At 49.5% G+C, this 20,000-nt stretch overlaps 1 protein-coding gene across 1 annotated transcript in view; it reads left to right on the top strand.

Moving 5' to 3' along the window:
- Nucleotides 1–20,000, top strand: part of LOC115548621 (tensin-3-like) — a 32,043-nt gene that overhangs the window by 11,323 nt on the left and 720 nt on the right. The window contains 22 exon segments of the mRNA XM_030363385.1: nt 3,053–3,443; nt 3,481–3,610; nt 3,612–3,653; nt 3,655–3,852; nt 3,929–4,016; nt 4,018–4,518; nt 8,224–8,381; nt 8,868–9,000; nt 9,180–9,245; nt 11,413–11,545; nt 11,680–11,756; nt 11,759–12,247; nt 12,573–12,634; nt 12,636–12,660; nt 12,778–12,909; nt 14,555–14,650; nt 14,830–14,907; nt 15,630–15,707; nt 17,112–17,280; nt 18,007–18,075; nt 18,302–18,328; nt 18,420–20,000. The exon segment at nt 18,420–20,000 is cut by the window's right edge and continues 720 nt beyond it. Coding sequence (XP_030219245.1) covers nt 3,053–3,443; nt 3,481–3,610; nt 3,612–3,653; nt 3,655–3,852; nt 3,929–4,016; nt 4,018–4,518; nt 8,224–8,381; nt 8,868–9,000; nt 9,180–9,245; nt 11,413–11,545; nt 11,680–11,756; nt 11,759–12,247; nt 12,573–12,634; nt 12,636–12,660; nt 12,778–12,909; nt 14,555–14,650; nt 14,830–14,907; nt 15,630–15,707; nt 17,112–17,280; nt 18,007–18,075; nt 18,302–18,328; nt 18,420–18,564 — 3,287 coding nt within the window. The 3' untranslated portion in view covers nt 18,565–20,000.

Below are 20,000 nucleotides of genomic sequence, written 5' to 3' on the forward strand. Positions count from 1 at the left end.
ACAGCACATTTTTTCTTTTTTGGAATTTCTCACAGCAAATGGCTAGTTATGGAAGGGAAAAGGAAACATTTTGTGGTGATTATTAAGATTGTGTCTCACTCAGGGCTGGCATACTGGAGTGGAGTGTTTGAACCGGCCATAATGACGGAGAATGTTGGAAACCTGCACAATAATTACGCAGTCAGAATAAGAACTACAACATACCTTTGTGTGGTAGAACAAGAGAGAGAGAGAGAGAGAGAGAGAGAGAGAGAGAGAGAGAGAGAGAGAGAGAGAGAGAGAGAGAGAGAGAGAGAGAGATTCAGTTTGCGCTATGGCTCCGTCTGCCACAATAGGAACCGAGCACAGCCTGCAGGAAGACTCTCATCAGTTTGCGTGGTAATGGAGGTTAGCATTGAGTAACCAGCTCACGGCTCCTTAACCTGAAACAGGCTCGGTTGCCGACTCATGGACTGTGGTCATGACTGTGTTTCTGGACCGGAGAGAAAAAAAACAATTGTTCAACCCCATAATTGAGGTTGGAGGCCACATCTGTTTCATGCGGGTGTTATTCATGAAGATGGCAAGTGTGTAATTTTATGATGCACAAAATGTACGAAGGAAACAAACCCGGTCGCCAGGGTTCCATGAGACGAGCCGATCTTGCAGAAGAAGACGAAGGAGGAGGAAGAGGAGGCAGGGCCAGGCTTCTAATTAAAAGTGTATTTTTACAGTGTGAACGAGCCTGCAGCTTCAGGAATGTTGTTTTCATCTCCCGGTCCCATTCTCTCTGCTCTTCTTTCTTTCTTTCTTTCTTTCTTTCTTTCTTTCTTTCTTTTACCCCACTCCCTCCCCATCTCTCTCTTTCTCTCTCTCTTTCTCCCCCGTTCCCTCCCTGAACGGGGTAGCCAAGCCCCCTCACACTAGCCCACAGCTCGGGTTACAACTCGCACTGGGGTCCCCCACCTCACCGCCCTCCACGCCCCTCCTTCCCCTCCACGATAAGCCCCGCCCCACTTGTTTACATTCCTATGCCCATATTTGGAAACCTCAACCCCCCCCCCTTCCCCCCCACTCCCAACTCCCCCCCCCCCACCCCCCCCCCCCCCCCCCCCCCCCCCCCCCCCCACCCCTTGTGTGGAGTACAAACACTCTCACCTTCAGTGTAGCTCAGAGAGTAGGAAAGCCAGCCCAACTCTGTTCAACTCTGTGAGGCTCTCCATTCTCTCCTGGCCAGTGTTGTTTAACCAGAACAGAGGAGAAAGACCTAGCATGTGTAGAGTGAGGCGACTTCGGACGGGGCTCTTCGTTTGCGTTCACCTGGCAGTGGAGGGGAAGGTAAGGGGAACGGCCGGCTGCATTCTTTTCTTCCTCTCTCTTCTACTTTTTTCTTCCAAGGATTCAGACCGGGGGGGCCTTGAGAGGGGAGCATAGAGTAGGGGGGGGGGGGAGGGAGGGGCCACGAAGGAGAGAGGCGGAAGGCATAGCGATGACAGAGCGTGCGAGGGAGAGAGCGAGAGAGAGGGGGAGAAACATGGGCCAAGGGGAGGGGAGACCACTGTTCCTGAGGAGCGTCTGAACCTTGGGCTGCAGGGGAGCATCGTAGAGGAGAGACTCTGGGTCTCTAGGGGGCTTCTGACCCACGCCGCGCACGCTAGCAGGCCCCGGCAAGACCCCGTGTGAGTTGTGTGTTCCGCTCCAGTCGAGCTTGTTGTTGTGTGCTGTGGGAGAGGAGAGGGAGGGGAGTGCAGGGAGGAGGTGATCAGCAGCACAGGAGCCTCTCGGAGGGTCCGAGGCAGGGGAGTCTTTTATTATGCGTGTCTGGTGTTGGCTCCTCCGGTGAGGGCCTGGCTGAAAGGCCGGCACTTAGGGTGTTAGGAAGAGGGGCTCCGCATTAGAATCGTGTTCCTGCTGTCCTTTGTCCCGACCCCAGGCTGTGGGGTTTGAGTGACAGCCACACAGCGTTTCACATGCCCTTGGACTCCAGGTAGACAGACAAGAGCCAGGGCTCGGGCCCTGTTATTAGGTGCTGGGTTCCTGCTAAGCCCCGGCTTGTTTTTCATGATCTCTTCAGAGGTACTTTTTTGTTTTCAGGACACAGCGATGGATTTGTTGTCTGTGGCTCGCAGATGACTACGTGACCTTTTTGTGTTTTTTTTTCATTTTTTCTTTTCTTTTCACTCTGTGTCCTGGGATTAAGGAGGTTGTTTGGACATATGCTGGAGGTCAAGGGAGCGAGCCGGGGGCGGTTGTGTGTATGTGTGTGTGTGTGTGTGTGCGTGTGCGTGTGCGTGTGCGTGTGCGCGTGCATCTGCGTCTGTCTGTGTGTGTGTGTGTGTGTGTGTGTGTGTGTGTGTGTGTGTGTGTGTGTGTGTGTGTGTGTGTGTGGTGTGTGTGTGTGGTGTGTGTGTGTGTGTGTGTGTGTGTTGGGGGAGGCCAGGGGCTGCGTGGGGGGGGCTAGGTCAGGTTAATCACAGCCGGGTGAGGAATGCTACGGTTGGACTCCCCTGAGTCACAGCCTTTTGGCTCTCAGAGCAGAACAGGTATGGTCCTCGGCAGCTCTGGCGGGGGCCCACCGACGGCGCCCCCGCACACACTACTGCCTCAGCAGGGCTCTTCCCAGAGAAACAGAAACCTTTTTTTCGGTAGGGCAGCCGAGATTTGAAAGTTCCTCAAATATTCAGTTTCTATTTGATTCGGGGTGACATGAATCATACACAAACACACGCAAAATAAACATTCATTTTGTCTCTGTCCGTGTGTCCTGTCTGCTTTGTGTTGGTGGGGTCTTTCTGTCCGCTTCCATGTGTCCGCTCCATCCCATCCCCTCAGTGTGATCATGGCTTCGTCGTTGGTTAACATTAATTGTTGTGCGAGCACGCTCCAAGTGTACCATCTCAACACCACCGCAGTCTGTCCCTTTGTACGTGTGTGTGTGTGTGTGTGTGTGTGTGTGTGTGTGTGTGTGTGTGTGTGTGTGTGTGTGGTGGTGACATGCACGGTAACTCTGTGTTACCCCTCCGTGCTCCATAGCTTCTGACCGCGTGAGGCGCCGCGTCTTTTCTCGTTGCAGTGCCGCGTTCTCAGGGCTTAGGCCAGGACAGAGCAGCGCCCAAGAAGAGCCCCGTCGCGGCGGGGGCCACGCTGGGCCGAGGGGCCCGCACCACCTCCGCCGCCTCCAGCCCCGACCACAGCGACCACGCCCTCTCCGCCAGCAGCGACTCGGGCCTCTCCAGCACCTCCCTGTGGACGGACAGACCCGCGCCCGTCGCCAACAGCACCAGCACCGTCACCACCCCCACCCCCGCCGCCAGCAGCGCCCTCATCACCACAGCCCCCAAGCAGCCCGGCCAGGGGCCCAGCCGGCACGAGAAGGCCGAGCTCAACCGCCTGCTGAGCGGCTTCGGCCTGGAGGAACCCTCCCTGGAGGAGATGGACGACCGCGGGCCCAGGGCGGCCGTGCTGCAGCAGAGGCTGCACCCCCACCCGCCGGCGCAGCAGCGACCGCCCCCCCGCCCACCAGGCGCACGTCAACGGAGACCCCGGGCCCGGGGAGCGGGAGACGGACATCCTGGACGACGAGGTGATGATGACGGGCCACGACCTGCACAGCGTGGACAGCCTGGGCACCGCTGTCGTCCTCCTTCCACAAGAGCAGCCAGAACTCACTTCTGTTCCGACGGCTTCGGGAGTCCCGGGGCGGAGGAGCTTCATCAGCATCAGCAGACGCAGACGCAGACGCAGGTCCAGCATCCGCCGCACCACCAACACCAGAACCAGCAGCATATCATCCACCAGCACCACAACCACAACCAGGTTCACTACCCTGGGCCGGTCGTCGGGGACGACTACGAGACTAGGAGGGGCTTCCTGGCAAACCGTAGCCAACTCGGTTGGCGTCGGCGGCCCCCAGTGCTCTGGCGCCTGGCGGCGGCGGCGGGTTGCCCAGCAGCAGCAGCTCTTCAGGCAGGGCAGCTACTCGACTCACTCCTGGGTGCGGCAGCAGCAGATGGTGGCCGCCCAGCAGTTCGGTTACGTGGGCGGAGGACGCCGGAGGAGGCGGTGGAGGTGGTGGCGGAGGAGGCGGAGGACGGGGGCGACAACGGACCGAGGTCCTGGCATGCAAGCCCGGGAGCAGCCCCCCAAGCCGGTGGAGGAACCCGGTCTTCCGGCAGGGACGCGACGGTCCAGAACCTCAGGAAGACCCTGACGACGACGACGACGAGCTCGACGGCGACGACGGTAACGGCGCCGGTATCGAAGACTGTCGGCCCGCCACGAGCAATAACAACAACAACTGCTCGCGGGACGAGGAGTTCAAGTCCCTGACGGTGGACATCGACAACTCCATCGACCAGTTGAACCAGCTCATCATGGACCTGGACCCCACCTTCATGCCCGTCTCGTCCCGCTCCGGCTCGGTCAAGAGGAATGGGGGTGTGGGGAACGCCTCGGACGCCAAGTATTCCAACGGCAACGGCACCGATCAGAGACTTCACAGTAAAAGCGTGACCTCCCTGCATCACACGCAGCAGACAGGTAAGAGATGCGGTCGGGCTGCCGGTGGTAATGGTGGCGGTGTTGTGTAAACTGTAAACTGTGGGTGTGTGCGTGTTGTGTGACGCTAGCGACTTGGAAGTGCAGTCTTGCTTCCAGTGCAAGTGAGTTGGTTGAAGGTCGTATTTATACCTAGATTAATCTAATTTATAAATCCTTAATGCTCAAATATTGACCCTGTCTATTAGCACAGTCGGTTTTCTAAAACAATGGTACATCGTAGTTCAGCAGCTTTTCTCTACTTGATCACCATCTATTGTTTTGCCTACTTTCTTAAACCCCAGCTTGAACTTCTTAGAGCAAAGCTGTGCTGTAAGCCCTCCCCCCCCCCCCCCCCCCCCCCGCCCCTCTCCCTCGGCCAGAGTCAGTGGGCTGGAAATAGCCGGCTGGCTGCCAGGGTCTTCAGATGTTTTCGGCAGATTTCGGAGGTGAAAAGAGCGCCGTCGAGACATGCACCCACCTGCAGCTATCTGAGTCGCTGATCGGCCAGGTACACAAATAGTAAGGAGCAGGATGGCCATCTCCAAGAACCAGAGTGTTCTCGTTAACACTGCCGTCTCCACACGCTTCATTTGTTGAGTTAATGGGAGTTAATTCGAGAGCACGCGGAACGGGCTATTTATCGCCTCTCCTGTGGTTGATGTTTCCTGATGTTTGGAGATTGTAGATCGTTTCAACAAAATCGTAATTGAAGCCGTTTATTTCTGACAATTGGCTTTAATTCGGCATGTACTTTTGACCGTGATCTGATGAAGCCAAACTATTTGGCCTCAGCAATTGCTGTTAAAATGAGCGTAGGGCATTTTCCTCAAACAGTGATTTTCTATCAAGGAAAAACATAGCAATATGTTGATGTTCCAGTCAGTAGGTATGTCAAACTGGACGTTGTTCAAATATCCCGATCATATCCAGATCTCATTCGAGCATTCAAACATTTGGAAATATTCAAAGAATGCTCTTTGAAGAGGTCCTCATTAAAGTTGTTTTCTGTGCAGGATTAGTCTGGCTCTCAGTGCCACACGCCCTTGCCACGCTTTGTTTTTCTGAACAACTCTTAAAGACAGAGTAGCAGAGCAGTCGTCGTACACTCCTCCATTTTGTATTTTTTTTACTTCTACAGTGCAGTTCACTGAGATAGAGAGAGGTTAACTTATAGCTGCCCGACATATACCTGTTCTTAGCCCGAAGGCCGGTATAAGGGAGGAGGGTTGAGGAAATTCCAAGAGAGGAACAGGTTTGCCCCGGGGTAAAGCATTTTCAATCCGATTCCAAAGGCGTACCTGTCTGTGCATATCAACTACACTTGCATGGAACTTCAAATCAAAGTGCTGCTGGCTATGCACGGCCAAAAAAAGTCTCCTATAATTTAGCTTTGATTATTTATCATATGGTGTTTATTTAGGAACCATTTGTAAGAACCACTTGAGAACATGAGTTATTAATGATATCAGGGGGGTAATTACGTACGATTTTATCAAGGATATGGAAGGGGATAGTGGTGACATGTGAGTGAGGATCAATTTCAAACCCAGAAAGTTGCAACAACCAGTGGTTATTTTTTTCCTTTCTTTTTCAAACGCCGTTTCGAACTATCTACGGCTCGGTAGACGGGTTCATCGAACAGCAGTTGGAGTCGCTCACTGCTTCTTTTTTAGGAATCTTTTGAGCATGTTTTTGCAAGGTAAAGGAAAAATAATTGGTCTGTCCAAGTGGTGAGAGACGATTTGGCTGATGGAAGCCTTGTGGTTATTGAGAGCTAAAGAATTGGTGAAATATAGTACTGTTTCTATTGACTGCCAGACCCTGAAGATAGAATCTAAACCAACATGTCCAACTCATAGAGGGGAAGAAATATGTTCATTTAATTTGATGCAATTTCGTCAATGAAACTAATAGCTGTCAGGGTTGTGGACGTGACCTTTGAGTCAAGTTGTATTTTTCCCCATGTTGGAACAATTTATTCATGGAAAGAGCCGCAAAAGAAAATACGACAATATTTCATCAAATCTTTTGATTTGATTCCCCCAATTTGATGTTTCATGTGTATGCATAATATATATGTCACATAGAAATGGTGGGAATCAAATCAAAAACATTATCACCAATTTAAGTAACTGCTTGGGAAAGCCCTGACAATGTCAGTTCATATTTTTTTTCAGTTCATTTTCTTTCTCAATTTTATGGGAGATAAGAAAATGGATTAGGGTAACCCAAAATGATATTATATTTAGAAAATAGTGTATTTGTTTGTGTTGCTCAGAGAGAGGGAGGGAGGGAGGGAGGGAGCCTGGGCCAACAGTGAGAGTCACCAGAGATAATTAGAGTCGCAGTGCTCGCTGCATGGGTAATGAATCAGCCATTCAGATCAGTGACCCCACGATGGACTTCAAGTCTCTGAATGTCCCACTCAACGACTATGCAGACACACACACTGGGACACACACACTCAGACAGACACATACACACACGCACACACACACACACACACACACAACACCACCACACACACACACTACACACACACACACACACACACACACACACACACACACACACACACACACATACACATACAGAAAGACACACATACATAGAAAGAAACACACACAGAAAGACACACACACACACACACACACACAGTAAGACACACACACACACACACAGAAAGACACACACCCCCTCCCTCCATAAGCATTAGCACCTCTCCACCATTAACATTTTCCAGGGATGAGACGGATACAGGACTGTGTGTGTGTGTGTGTGTGTGTGTGGTGTGGGTGTGTGTGGTGTGTGTGTGTGTGTGTGTGTGTGGGGGCTCAAATTAACACCCGGGGTGCTGAGTGGCTGCTCTCCATGGGGTCACCACATATATTTCATAACATTGCCCCCCCCCCCCCACCCCACATCCCATCCCCCACAGCACCCCCCCCACAGCACCCCCCCCACAGCCCCCCCCCCCCCCCCCCCCTTAACATTCCTCAGCTGTCCTTTCCAAACAGTGGTGCTTCACTACTGTGCCATCTCTCTGTGCACAATTCAGTTTTCTGTCAAATTAATCGGATTAAGAAAAAAACGACCATCCTTAAAACACACATGCACACACATGCACATGCACACACACAAACACGCAGTGCTGGAGCGCCCGTATTAATATCGAATGTGACTATGATATTGATATCCCAGAAGGCAAATGAAACCTACGGATCAATGAATGACTTTGTCTTTGACAATGAATGTCTCTGTCTTATGTTCAAGTGCATTACAAAATCAACGCCGATCAATCAAGTCTTCTTTTGTATCTTAAGGTACAGGCAGAAGTCCAACCCTCATTTCCCTTGATGCCGGGAGGCTTTTCAACTATGTAACACGTGTTTGATGATTGATTCAAGGTCGAAAGTCGATGTACTAATGTTTTGACAATTGATTGATTGTTGTTTTCAATTAGATATGATCCTAAAGACCCCTCACCAGGGTCAGTGGAGTTGTTATGGGGTTGTGGACGCAGGGTAATAACAATATCTTCCTGTGTGTGTGTGTGTGTGTGTGTGTGTGTGTGTGTGTGTGTGTGTGTGTGTGTGGTGTGTGTGTGTGTGTGTGTGTGTGGTGTCTGTGTGTGTGTGTGTGTGTGTGTGTGTGTGTGTGCGTACGCGTGTGCGTGTGTGTGTGTGTGTGTGTGTGTGTGTTCAGCTGTGGGCCCCGGGGAGAACCATGGAGAGGCTCTGCGGAGTGTGAGCCGCCAGGGGGGAGACGCTGCGGACCCCCCAGGGTACTGCAGCTCGGGCTGGGTCAGCTCGGAGGAGTTCAGGGGGACCCGCACCTACTCCCCCGGCCTGCCCCCCACCCAGGTAACCCATCGGGACTAAGTCTCCAACGGGGATCTCCTTCCTGCATCCAGGTTTTGGTCTAGATTGATGCAGTGTGGTGTGAACTGAGTCTGTATTTTTCCTGGCATGTAAAAGCATGGTTACACTGTCCTTTATCCAGATACAAATACAGCAATCATTCCTTAGTTGTTACCACAAGAGAGCATGTCCTTCTTACCTTCAAGAGGCACAGAACGTGACATTTTAGTAGTTTAATATTGACATTTGTTCCGTCAAAAAGGGTGAAGAGTTAAATGTTAACGCAATAGGTGAATAGTAAACACAGGCTGGTCTATGAAGTTCCTCTGTAACCAGCACAGGCCAACGTGTGTGTATAGCCTCTTTTGTTTTGGCTTTAGCGGTTGATCATATTATGCAGGGTCTGACGTGTCTGTGTGTGTGTGTCTGTGTGTGTGTGTCTGTGTGTGTGTGTCTGTGTGTGTGTGTGTGTCTGTGTGTGTGTGTCAGCATGCCATGCTGTACAGGAGCGACAGCGTGGACTACAGGGCCCAGGGGCCCGACATGGACAGCGGGATCGAGGCCGGGAGTGACATCGCCCCGCCCACTCCCTCCTTCCCCATCTCTCCGCCCACACCTTATGGTGAGTGTGTTACCGTGGCGATGGACAGGCCGACGTGATATAAACACGGACGCGTGTCTCTCTGGTGAAGCATGCGGGGCGGCAGGCCGCTGATGAAGCACGCACCAAGTCTGTCCCGACATGTGATCGTCTTACGGTGTTTGTGCTAAAAGGCGTCTTTCTCCCTCTGCGTTCCTCAGTGAAAAACATGTCGGAGTTCACTCAGTTCAGACAGGCGTCCTACGGAGTCTACAGGCCCGAGCACGGTACGGTACCAAACACGTTCATTCTGTCTCTGTCACACAAACACCCCAAAAATGTCTCTGGCACACACAGATGTTATCTTCTTCATACACATCAGGCAAATTACAAAGGGAAGAATAAGAACATCTGGAACTCGACGAAGAGAGCTAATCAACAATTTGTGTTTAAAATGGTTGACCTCAAGTTTCTCTTAATGAGCAATGTGTTATGAATGATATGCTATTAGTAACTACCGCACACACACACGCACACACACGTACGCACGCACGCACACCCACACACGCACACACCAAGCAGCATAGGCTGCCATGACAACCATGAGAAAAAGGCATTTGACTCAAAAAGCACATCCCATTCACAGCAGTCATTGCATCATCATACACACTCATACTGACACTCTCACATGAAGAGAACATTTCCTTATGTGGTAGAGTTTACAAGAGTGTACAAGTGTTCGGTGAAGACCGGGACAATACAAAGCACAAAACACACGGTGTGATGATAAGCATAGACCAGGTGTTGTGTGTGGATTGACAGGACAATGACAAGTAACATTGTGTTGTCTCTCACGTAAAAGAAAAACAAGGAAAACAATAGAGTTACCACATGAGACACTAACAGTCAGTTAGTTCGTTTTCCATCCACAGCTGCCCGCGGGTGGCTGTTTCAGTTGACTTGTTTGCTTGTCTTGTTTTGCTTGGAGGTGCTTCTCCTCGGAATTCGCCTTCGTCGTCGCTGCCCTGGACTTTTTTCCCCCCTCCCTGTGCCGTCAGAGCTAGCATTGTTGCCGGGTCCCTACCATTACATTAGCGGTCTGGAGCAGAGGACAGACAACAAAGATGGCTCCTGGATGTGTGCAGGGGGAGATTCCTGCCACATTGCTTTAGATGGCAGCGTTGGGGTTTGAAGGAATGTCTGCCATGTGGTCGGTGTATCCTGAATAGAAACCACCGTCTCCAAACACAAAGGCAGCGCTTTCTTTTTTAGTAGGTGGTGGGGCTGTGTTTTGTTTTTGTTATTTCGGTGTGTAAGGCTTGGTGCGTAAGGTGGTCCGTGGCGGAACACACCCTGGGCCTTGAGATGGTGTGGGAAGCAAAAGAGAATTGAGAGAGTTGTGAGAGAGTTACAGAGGGTTGTGTTGTGCACAGTGCTTCGTGTGGGAGACATCCGTGCACTTTTTCATATTTGCTTCCCCCCCCGGTCTTCATGCGTCAATATTTACATTTGATAAATGGCAGTGATAAATGGCCCCTCGGACAACTGAGTGAGAGGCCGACCTGGGCCCAGAGCCCTCTCTGTCCGGCCCGTTTTAATAAAGGCTGCACTGTGTGAGGCTGACATTCACATCCACCGTTTTGGCACGCCGGGCGAGACGCCGGAGCGGGCGAGGTCAGAGGTTAGACGCATGCAGACGGGCGATCTCATTACACCACACCATGACTCTCATGTACATCTTGACCTCGCCGAGACCCCATTCAGGCAGCCCCCCCCCCCCCCCCCCCCCGTTTCCATGGCGATCCCTGCCGGGAGCAAGTGCATTTTTCTGCTCTTACACAGTGGATGCCCATGGCTACGGCACGTGGGAGAGACCTTACCGGAACAAAACCCATTTTTCTTTCTCAGTGAAAACTGGGGGGAGGATTGGGGGGGGGGGGTTGGGGGGGGGGGGGGGGATGGACAACTGGGAGCCAGCATTCTTGTTAAGGTTTGAGACCCAAGTATTGCCCATGGTGGAAGAGCTGTCCAGCTATTGCTACTGTGGTTTCCAGCGAGGGGGAATGCTTGGCTGTAAGTGGCTCCAGGCGTTGACTGATTAACTGAAAGCTTTTAGATAATTGGGTCAGGGGCCTTTTAATTTGTAGCCGCCATTGAGTGAGATTGTGTGACTCTGTGGTCCGTGGAAGGGATAATCTATCTGCTGGCGTCCCATGGTCAAGGTCAGGGCAACCGGCGGGTAATTGAATTCCGTCGTTTGAACTGGAATGCTTTTATCGATAAAATGACTCTTAATTTAATAACTTTCTCTTAACAGATTTACCATGGGGATTGGAATCTTATCATTGATTTCATGGAAGAAATTCTAATTTTAAAACGGTGTCATAGAATCCTTTGGTGAACTCTTTTTTTTATTTTTTTTTTTATATTTATTTATTTATTGATATTTCTCAGAGATTCGTGAATACTCGGACAGCGTCGGCCACATCGGACTCGTCAACGAGGGAGACGCCCCCATCAGCTGTCACAGGTTGCTTAGCAACTCCCGCTCCAACAGTATCAGCGGGAAAATGCATCGGGGCGACAGGTACAACTCGACCATCCAACGCCATCTCTTCTTTAATCATCTTCGGCTCCAAACTGCAAATCAAATCCACCAACTACCACTTTTAGTACATTTATCTTCATTTATCCAACCCGTACGTTCTCCTCTGGTTTCAGCCAATCCACGGGCCAGTCCTGGCCTGAGCACCCGGCCCTGAGCCGCCACACCTCCCTGAGCAGCTACCCCTCCGCCAAGCAGCCCCGCAGCACAGCATGTCGGTGGACTACGCCCAGCACTCGCCCCCCTCCCCCTCGCCCCACCCGGGCCCCAACGCCCACAGCTCGCCGCAGAGCGCCCAGCGGAGCCGCCTGGCGTGCTACGCCCTCAGCCGCGGCCCCGCCAGCCACCTCTTCGACGGCGAGCAGGACGTCCCGACCCGGACGGGCTACGGCGGCGGCGGCGGCGGCGGCACCAACGGGTGCCTCGACCGCAACCTCCTGACCTCCCTGGACGGCAGCGGTGGCGGCGGTCACAGCGGGCTGGCCCACACGCTGCTGCAGCCGCCGCCGCCGCTGCTGCCCGAGAAGAAGCGGGCGTCGGACGGCGAGCTCTCCCTGGGCACGGCGTCGCCGGTGCCCAGCGGCTTCTCCAGCCCCCACAGCGGCAGCTCCCTGAGCATCCCCTTCCCCAACAGCCTCCCCGACCTCTCCCTGCAGACCCAGGGCGTGGCCTCGCCCCTGCCAGGTAACCCGCCCCCTACCCGAGGCTAACTCATGTGTCTCCTTCCGGTAACCGGAAGGTTGCTGGTTCAATCCCCGACTCATCCTAGAGTGAGAGTGTGGAGGTGTCCCTGAGCAAGACACCTCAACCCTAACTGCTTCCGACGAGCTGGCTGTCGCCCTACATGGCTGACAACGCCGTCGGTTGTGTGAATGTGTGCATGAATGGGTGAATGTTAGGCTATATTGTAAAAGCACTTTGGAGTGGCAACTGGGTAGAAAAGCGCCATAGAAATGCAGTCCATTTACCGTTTTATACTAACGATGGATTGTGTTTTGGTTCCTTCCAGATGTGTTGTCCAGCCGGCTGGTGACGGTCAAGTTCGTGCAGGACACGTCAAAGTTCTGGTACAAAGCCGGACATCTCTAGGGACCAAGGTATGGCGGCTGCCTCTCCCGCTCCAGACATTATTACCACAGAGAAGCCGAAAGTAATGTTGTCGTCCGAAAAAGCGGAACCGGATTCAATGGATGGGTTGTTGTTCCCTCCCGCAGCTATCTCTGTGCTGAAGGACCAGGAGGCAGGCTGCTTCATCGTAAGGGACAGCCACTCCTTCAAAGGGGCCTACGGGCTGGCCATGAAGGTGGCCACGCCCCCACCCTCCGTCCTACAGCAGAGTCGGAGAGGTACAGCAGCTACACCCATCACCGATGCCCGAGCGATTTGTATCTTTTACTGAGAACTTCCCAAAGTGCATCATTGAAATCAACCCCTTAAAGGGCCAGTAGTTAATTTCTCAACTGATCATCAACATTGTATCTATAACGCTATGGTCTGTCGGATTTCATACAAATCCTAGTATATTAGATAACACCATAACGCCCATAACAGTTACGATGGTGCTTAGTAAGTATCATAGGGTTGTCTTGGATCGTAACCATGGGGATAATTATCCCCCCTCTTTACTTTTTTAAATCCCATAGTGCGCAAATTCCATCTTAATCCGTGGGTCCGCTGGCTCTTTAAATCCACAAAAATCATCGACGCGTAATCGCCGTCCATCTCTGCCCTTGTAACTTTTAACTTAAGATCCCTGGATTAGATCCATCCCAGGACAAGGCTTCTCTAGAAAGTGCTCAAAGAGAGAGAGGAGTGTGGTTACACAGCCTCACGCATGGAACCTGAGAGTGGTGCTCCCTGTGTCAGAGAGGGGAGGAGAGGGAGAGAGAGGGAGAGGGGAGAGAGGGAGAAGAGAGGAGCTCTCGGCCTCTCTCCTGGGCAATAGTGGCCACGGAGCCACACAGGCCCCTATTGCTTAGGAGTCTTAGATGTGCAGCTAGGGTTTCACCTGCCAACAATGGCCCAGCCGGGGTTTGTAAGCCTGCCCTGATCCCAGGGGTCTTTGCCACGGAAGCCCCCTACCCCCATATACCTCTGTACGTAGGATTTGGACGCTAACTCGAAGGAAGTGCCGAGACTGATGGGAGGTTGAATAGGTTTTTGTTTGTTTGTTGTGGTTTTTTTGTCACGGTTGTTTTATGGGTAGACATTGTGAAATAGGGTGGAAAATTACAAGTGCGGCTCATTGCCAAGTTTGTTTGCTTTTGGCTCCTCCCCTGCCCTGAGCCAGGTGAGCACTGATTGGTTGTACCTCGGGGGTTGGGCTGATTGGTATTCAAAGTGGTTGACTCCAATTACTGAGGGAAAACCTTTCCTGACTCGGGAATACCGGCTCTACGATGTGGCATTTCTTCGACTTTTAAGTTGAAACAGTAGTAGCATAGAATAGTGATGTCCATCCATCCATACCCTTGTTCCGTGACAGGATGTATACGGTTATGAGCGTCCTTTTAACTAACGTGCTGTTGATAGTACTCACCTCCGGTGACATCACCATTACATGGGGCTCCTCTGCTCTGCTTCGACACAGAGTGTAACCCAACCCAACCCACTTAACGGAGGCCAGTCCGTCTCTCCCTCTCTCCCTCTCTCCCTCTGAGGCCTTTGTGCTTTGTGTGGAGACATTCCATGCATTCACTCTCCCTCAAACTCCCCCCCCCCCCCCCTTCCCCTCACACCGCGCCCCCTTGAGAGGTTCTTCTGTTTGAATCATAATCCCATTAATCTCAGCAATTAAACGTGGCAGTGTGGGGTGTTTTGTGTAACTTTGAGAGGCTGGGAATCACTGAGGTGCAAGCTATGTCGAGCCATCAGGAAACTTTTCTGGTAACTAAAACTAGACTCTTTACTGTAACTAATGTGATGGATGAATCACTTCAAAACCACTCTCAACTTGTTCTGGGTTTTGTTTCTGTCTTTGTTTCTTAGCAGGAGGGGATCTGTCCAATGAGTTGGTGCGCCACTTTCTGATCGAGTGTACACAGAAGGGCGTGAGGCTGAAGGGCTGCCCCAACGAGCCTTACTTCGGTACGGTTGTCCTCTCGTCTGTACACTCTTAGTTGAACACTTGCCGACCCCCGGTGGCCACTTCTCTGCACTGCACCATTGATCAGAGGCGACCTTGAAATTCCGCCCTCTTCTGGTGAAAGGTGGTACTCACTCACTCGCTTTTTAAGTAATTGCATCAAATTGTATGTTGTTTTCAGGTAGTTTAACTGCGTTGGTCTGCCAGCATTCGATCACACCACTGGCCCTACCCTGTAAACTCATCATTCCTGACAGAGGTGAGTCAAATAGAGACACAATGGTAACACTTTTTGCCAACTCACGCCTTTTTGTTCATGAGGAGAAATATCTTCCAATGAATAACATGTAGACGCAACATCAATAAGAAATATTAGGCTTTGAGGTCACAGTTGTACTTATTTTACGATACACTGAAAATAAAATTGGTCAGGAAGGTCCCGGACGACATTTTAAAAGGCTCTGTTTTGTGTTGACAACAACAATTATTCAGCCAATAATAGCCAAACAATAAGGTTCCTGCATGGCCTTTATTAACCCTGCTCTCTCTCTCTCTCTCTCTCTCTCTCTCTCTCTCTCTCTCTCTCTCTCTCTCTCTCTCTCTCTCTCTCTCTCTGTCCCTCTCTCTGTGTCCCTCTCTCTCTGTCCCTCTCTCTCTCTCTCTCTCTCTCTCTCTCTCTCTCTCTCTCTCTCTCTCTCTCTCTCTCTCTCTCTCTCTCTCTCTCTCTCTCTCTCTCTCTCTGTCCCTCTCTCTCTCTCTGTCTCTCTCTCTGTCTCTCTCTCTCTCTCTCTCTCTCTCTCTCTCTCTCTCTCTCTCTCTCTCTCTCTCTCTCTCTCTCTCTCTGTCCCTCTCTCTCTCTCTGTCTCTCTCTGTCTCTCTCTCTCTCTCTCTCTCTCTCTCTCTCTCTCTCTCTCTCTCTCTCTCTCTCTCTCTCTCTCTCTCTCTCTCTCTCTCTCTCTCTCTCTCTCTCCATGTGTGTAGACCCCCTGGAAGACGTGGTGGAGAGCACCTCCAACTCGGTCACCAACTCTGCTGCAGAGCTGCTGAAACAAGGGGCAGGTGAGCATGCGTCTCTAGTCCACTCATAAGAGGTCATCACCCAGGCATCATGGCTGATGAGTGAGTGAGCGGTCCACTAGCTCACTTCACTGTATATTTTGGCTTTTGCTCAATAGAGAACAATTGTTGACCGGGGGGGGGGGGGGGGGGGAGGTAGAGAACAATTGTTGACGGGGGGGGGGAGACGTGGCCGTGTGCGACTCCTAACAATATGGGCTGGTGGATAATTCAAATAAAATATTTAAAAAAGGAAAAAAATAAAATTTTACTTCTTTTTTTTTTATTGCCATGGGCCCCCCCTCTGCCTTGGGCTCCCCCAGGACTGCCTCACTTTCCCCCGCAGTCCGTCTGCCTTGAACATAACAAATAAAAAATATTTCACTGTGACCTGACTTGACTCCGACCTGAAGTGACCGGTTGTGGTGGCGGTGTCAGTTTGACAACATGCAAAAGTTTCCCACGCACATCAGACACTTGAGGAAGTAATTTAGCCGGAATGCAATGTCATAAGAAGAACACCTTTGAGCACTGCGCCAAGAACACATTTTTTCACTGTGCCAAGAACACATACAGGTACTATGAGAATTGTTGTATTTGGCAGTAGAACTGGGTAAGACAAGTATTATTAAATGAATTAAGTACATTTATAATTATAGCCTTAAGTCTTGTCTTTTCAGGAAGTAACAATATGGTCAATGCATTCTCTAATTGTATTATATCACAATGGTTGCCTGTACCTGACTGAACAACCTATTGGTAGCGGCCGTTGCTAATTCAGAAACCTTAATATCTGCAATTCAATTCAATTTGAAGTCACTGGCTCAAACATTTTGATATATATGTATATATATATATATATATATATATATATATATCCCCGGCACTGCATAATATAAATACCTGCGTAATATTTCCACTGAGTTCTGATACCATCAATCATTTAAACTCTTTCTAAAATGATTGTGTAGTCTAGTGATCAGGATTGTTTGATTCCCAAGTGTAAGGTTGTGTGTTCAAAACTGTGGGTTCTTCAGTCTGCCTTCAGACATCCCTGAGCAAGATGCCTGACCCAAATATGTATCTGAAAGCTCAAATCAACAACTAAGCCAGTTTGGATCAAAGCATCTGCCAAAAGACCTGCAGTAAAACTTTCTAGGGCTAAACGATTTGGGGAAATAATCGAATTGCTCGATAGGCCAGGCCTATATGTTGAGATGAATTGATGCATGAATTGATATTATAACGTCTTTATTTAGCTATTGAATTGTCAAAGAAAGAAAGAAGAACAAACCTTATTGGTCTCCAATCAGTAACCTTTTTTTTTTAATCGCATTGTGATGACGGTCTGAATTTGATTAATCGTTCATCCCTTAAACCTGCTCCTCCGCCTCCGTCACTCCCCAGCCTGTAACGTGTGGTTCCTGGGCTCCGTGGAGATGGAGTCCCTGACGGGGATCCAGGCGGTGCAGAAGGCCACCACCCGGACCCTGGCCTCCGACCCCCTGCCCACCTCCACCGTGGTCCACTTCAAGGTGTCCTCCCAGGGCATCACCCTCACCGACAACCAGAGGAGGTGGGGCCCACGGGCGCACACACACACACACGCACAGACACGCACAATCACACAGAAGGACACACACTCACACGCACAGATACGCACAATCACACAGAGAGACACACACACGCAGACACACAGAAAGACACGGACACACATGCACAGACACGCACAATCACACAGAAAGACACACGCAGACACACATAAGGACACACACACACGCGCACAGACACGCACAATCACACAGAAAGACACACACATGCAGACACACAAGATAGACACACACACACACACGCACACAAAGAGACCACACACACACAGTCACACAAAGTCACACACACAGTCACACACAGTAACCCACACACATAGGTCAAGCACACACTCACTCTCACTCTCACATAGAAAGCCACACTCACACACACATACACACAATCACAGACACACAAAGTCACACACACACACACACACACACACACACACACACACACACACACACACACACACACACACACAGAGAGTCACGCACACACACAGTCAGAGTCACGTATCCATCCATGCTCTGTCTCTCATGCTCGGTCTGTCCAACCAATTGTACACTTCAATGCCAATTTATTCTCCCTCTTTTCTTTCTCTTATTCTCTATTTTCTTTCTCTTATCCTCTCTCTTTTCTTGGTCTTATCCTCTCTCTTTGTTTGGTTCTTCACGTTAACGTTGGTAACACGGTGAATCCCTGCTCTTTCCAGGCTCTTCTTCAGGAGACATTACCCTGTGAATATGGTCATCTACTGTGCTCTGGACCCTCAAGACAGAAAGTGAGCACCACCTTTCAGATGCATCATATACGAATATAGATTAAACACGAGTATACATGCTAGTATACATTCAGTATACATTAGTGTGTTCATTTGCTTTAAGAAGTCATGCGCTCTGGACAGGAAGTGATTGTGTATTTATTGTATTCAATAATCGATTTAATTGTCTAACATGCACAAATATCGGAATAACATCCCCTTTTATTCAATGTTTTCCGCGTCATAGGTGGAAAAAGGATGGCTGTCCTGCAAAGTAAGTCTGATGTGCTATCAACATTTAATTTGTCATTTCCTTTTGTATTGAGCCCCTGCCTCATGATGTGCTCATGTGTCTCCATTCACAGGATCTTTGGGTTTGTGGCTCGCAAAACTGGCAACTCGATGGACAATGTGTGCCACCTGTTTGCTGAGCATGACCCCGAACAGCCAGCCAGTGCCATCGTCAACTTTGTCTCCAAGGTGATGATTGGCTCCCAGAAGAGTAAGTAAGCCTTCTGATGACTGGCTGGACTATGTATAAATGGTGGGAAGAAAAAGAGGAAGAAAAAAAATGAATTCAAGCTAACGCTATCGCTAACAGTTGAGAAGGCTGGGTGTGAGCGACTGGAAAAGATAAAAAGATGAATGAGTTGAGTCAACGTTTTTGGCACGAGATAAGAGGAACAATTGTACAGGTCCTACATCTTCAGCCAGCACCAATAAAAGCAGTGCCATCTTCCAGGAAACCAAACCTTCAATGCTATTTTTTTTTTTGGGCTGTATTGTTAGGACTGATGAGGAAATTGATAACACTAAATCAAATGTACAAATTCATGGTTGTTATGCATTTTGTTATAAAATGATTTTCTTTGATCCCTTTTCACACTATACATGGCGACAGAGCCTGGTGGTGTTTTGAAATGATCAGCATGGCAGGAGAATGGTCTGTTAAAGTTTGACCATAAAGGTTTCTTTTCATTTGTATGGTTCTATTGAGGGTGTGATGCTCAAACTGCAAGCTATGTTCAATAAGTGATGCGTTTTAAGAAACAGCTGTACTATGAAATATTACAGGTTCATCTCATCAGTATCTATGCAATGTATTTTCCTATTTTATTTATCACGTATCACATGTGCTGCACACATTTAACCCTGTCCTCAAATGTACACAAATGCCACATGTCGCCAATAACCGTGTCAGTAACTAAACTGTTTTTTATCCGATGAAGTTGGGTGTTAATAGGACCACTTATGATACTGTCTGTGTTGTTATGAAAGAGTTTAGCATGTGTGTTGAAAAGAACATAAAACCACAGACCGTAGAGGGAACATAATTAAATGCTAATTTATAAATAAAGTTGAAGTAAAGTTGATTAAAACCACACCAGTACTTTGGGTAAGACACTGCTAGTTACCTCACTTTACAGCTGTCAAATGAGTCATTTCTTTAGGGTTGTCATTACCATAGACGTATGTACATAGACATGGGATTGACTGCTTCGACCCGTTGGCTGTGATGCATCAAAGTCGCCGTCTATTAGAGATTGGCAAAGATTGGCCCTTAGACAAATTCAAGTAAACAGAGGAGCTGTGTTTTTTTTCTGGATAAAAAGCACCATGACGTTTATATTTGTCATCGGATTTCAATGAGTCGTTTTATCTAATCAGATTTAACCGGATTTATAAATATTTTATCTGAATATTTTGTATTTATTTTTGACTCTACTTAGATCATAATCCCTTTTAGTAAAAAAAGAATCCAAAGTCTTGTAATCATTTGAGAAATGTACACTTTATGGTGAATGTTATCCAGAAAAATGCCAACCCCCCCTGTTAGCATGTATTCCCCCCAACCCTCAACCCTACCCAATTAGGGAGCTTGGTGTTTTTGTTTTTTATTTGTTTGTTTAAAGTATGTATAATATATATATATATATATATGAAAA

Source organism: Gadus morhua, chromosome 8 (genome assembly GCF_902167405.1).
Source record: "Gadus morhua chromosome 8, gadMor3.0, whole genome shotgun sequence".
Lineage (NCBI taxonomy): Eukaryota > Metazoa > Chordata > Actinopteri > Gadiformes > Gadidae > Gadus > Gadus morhua.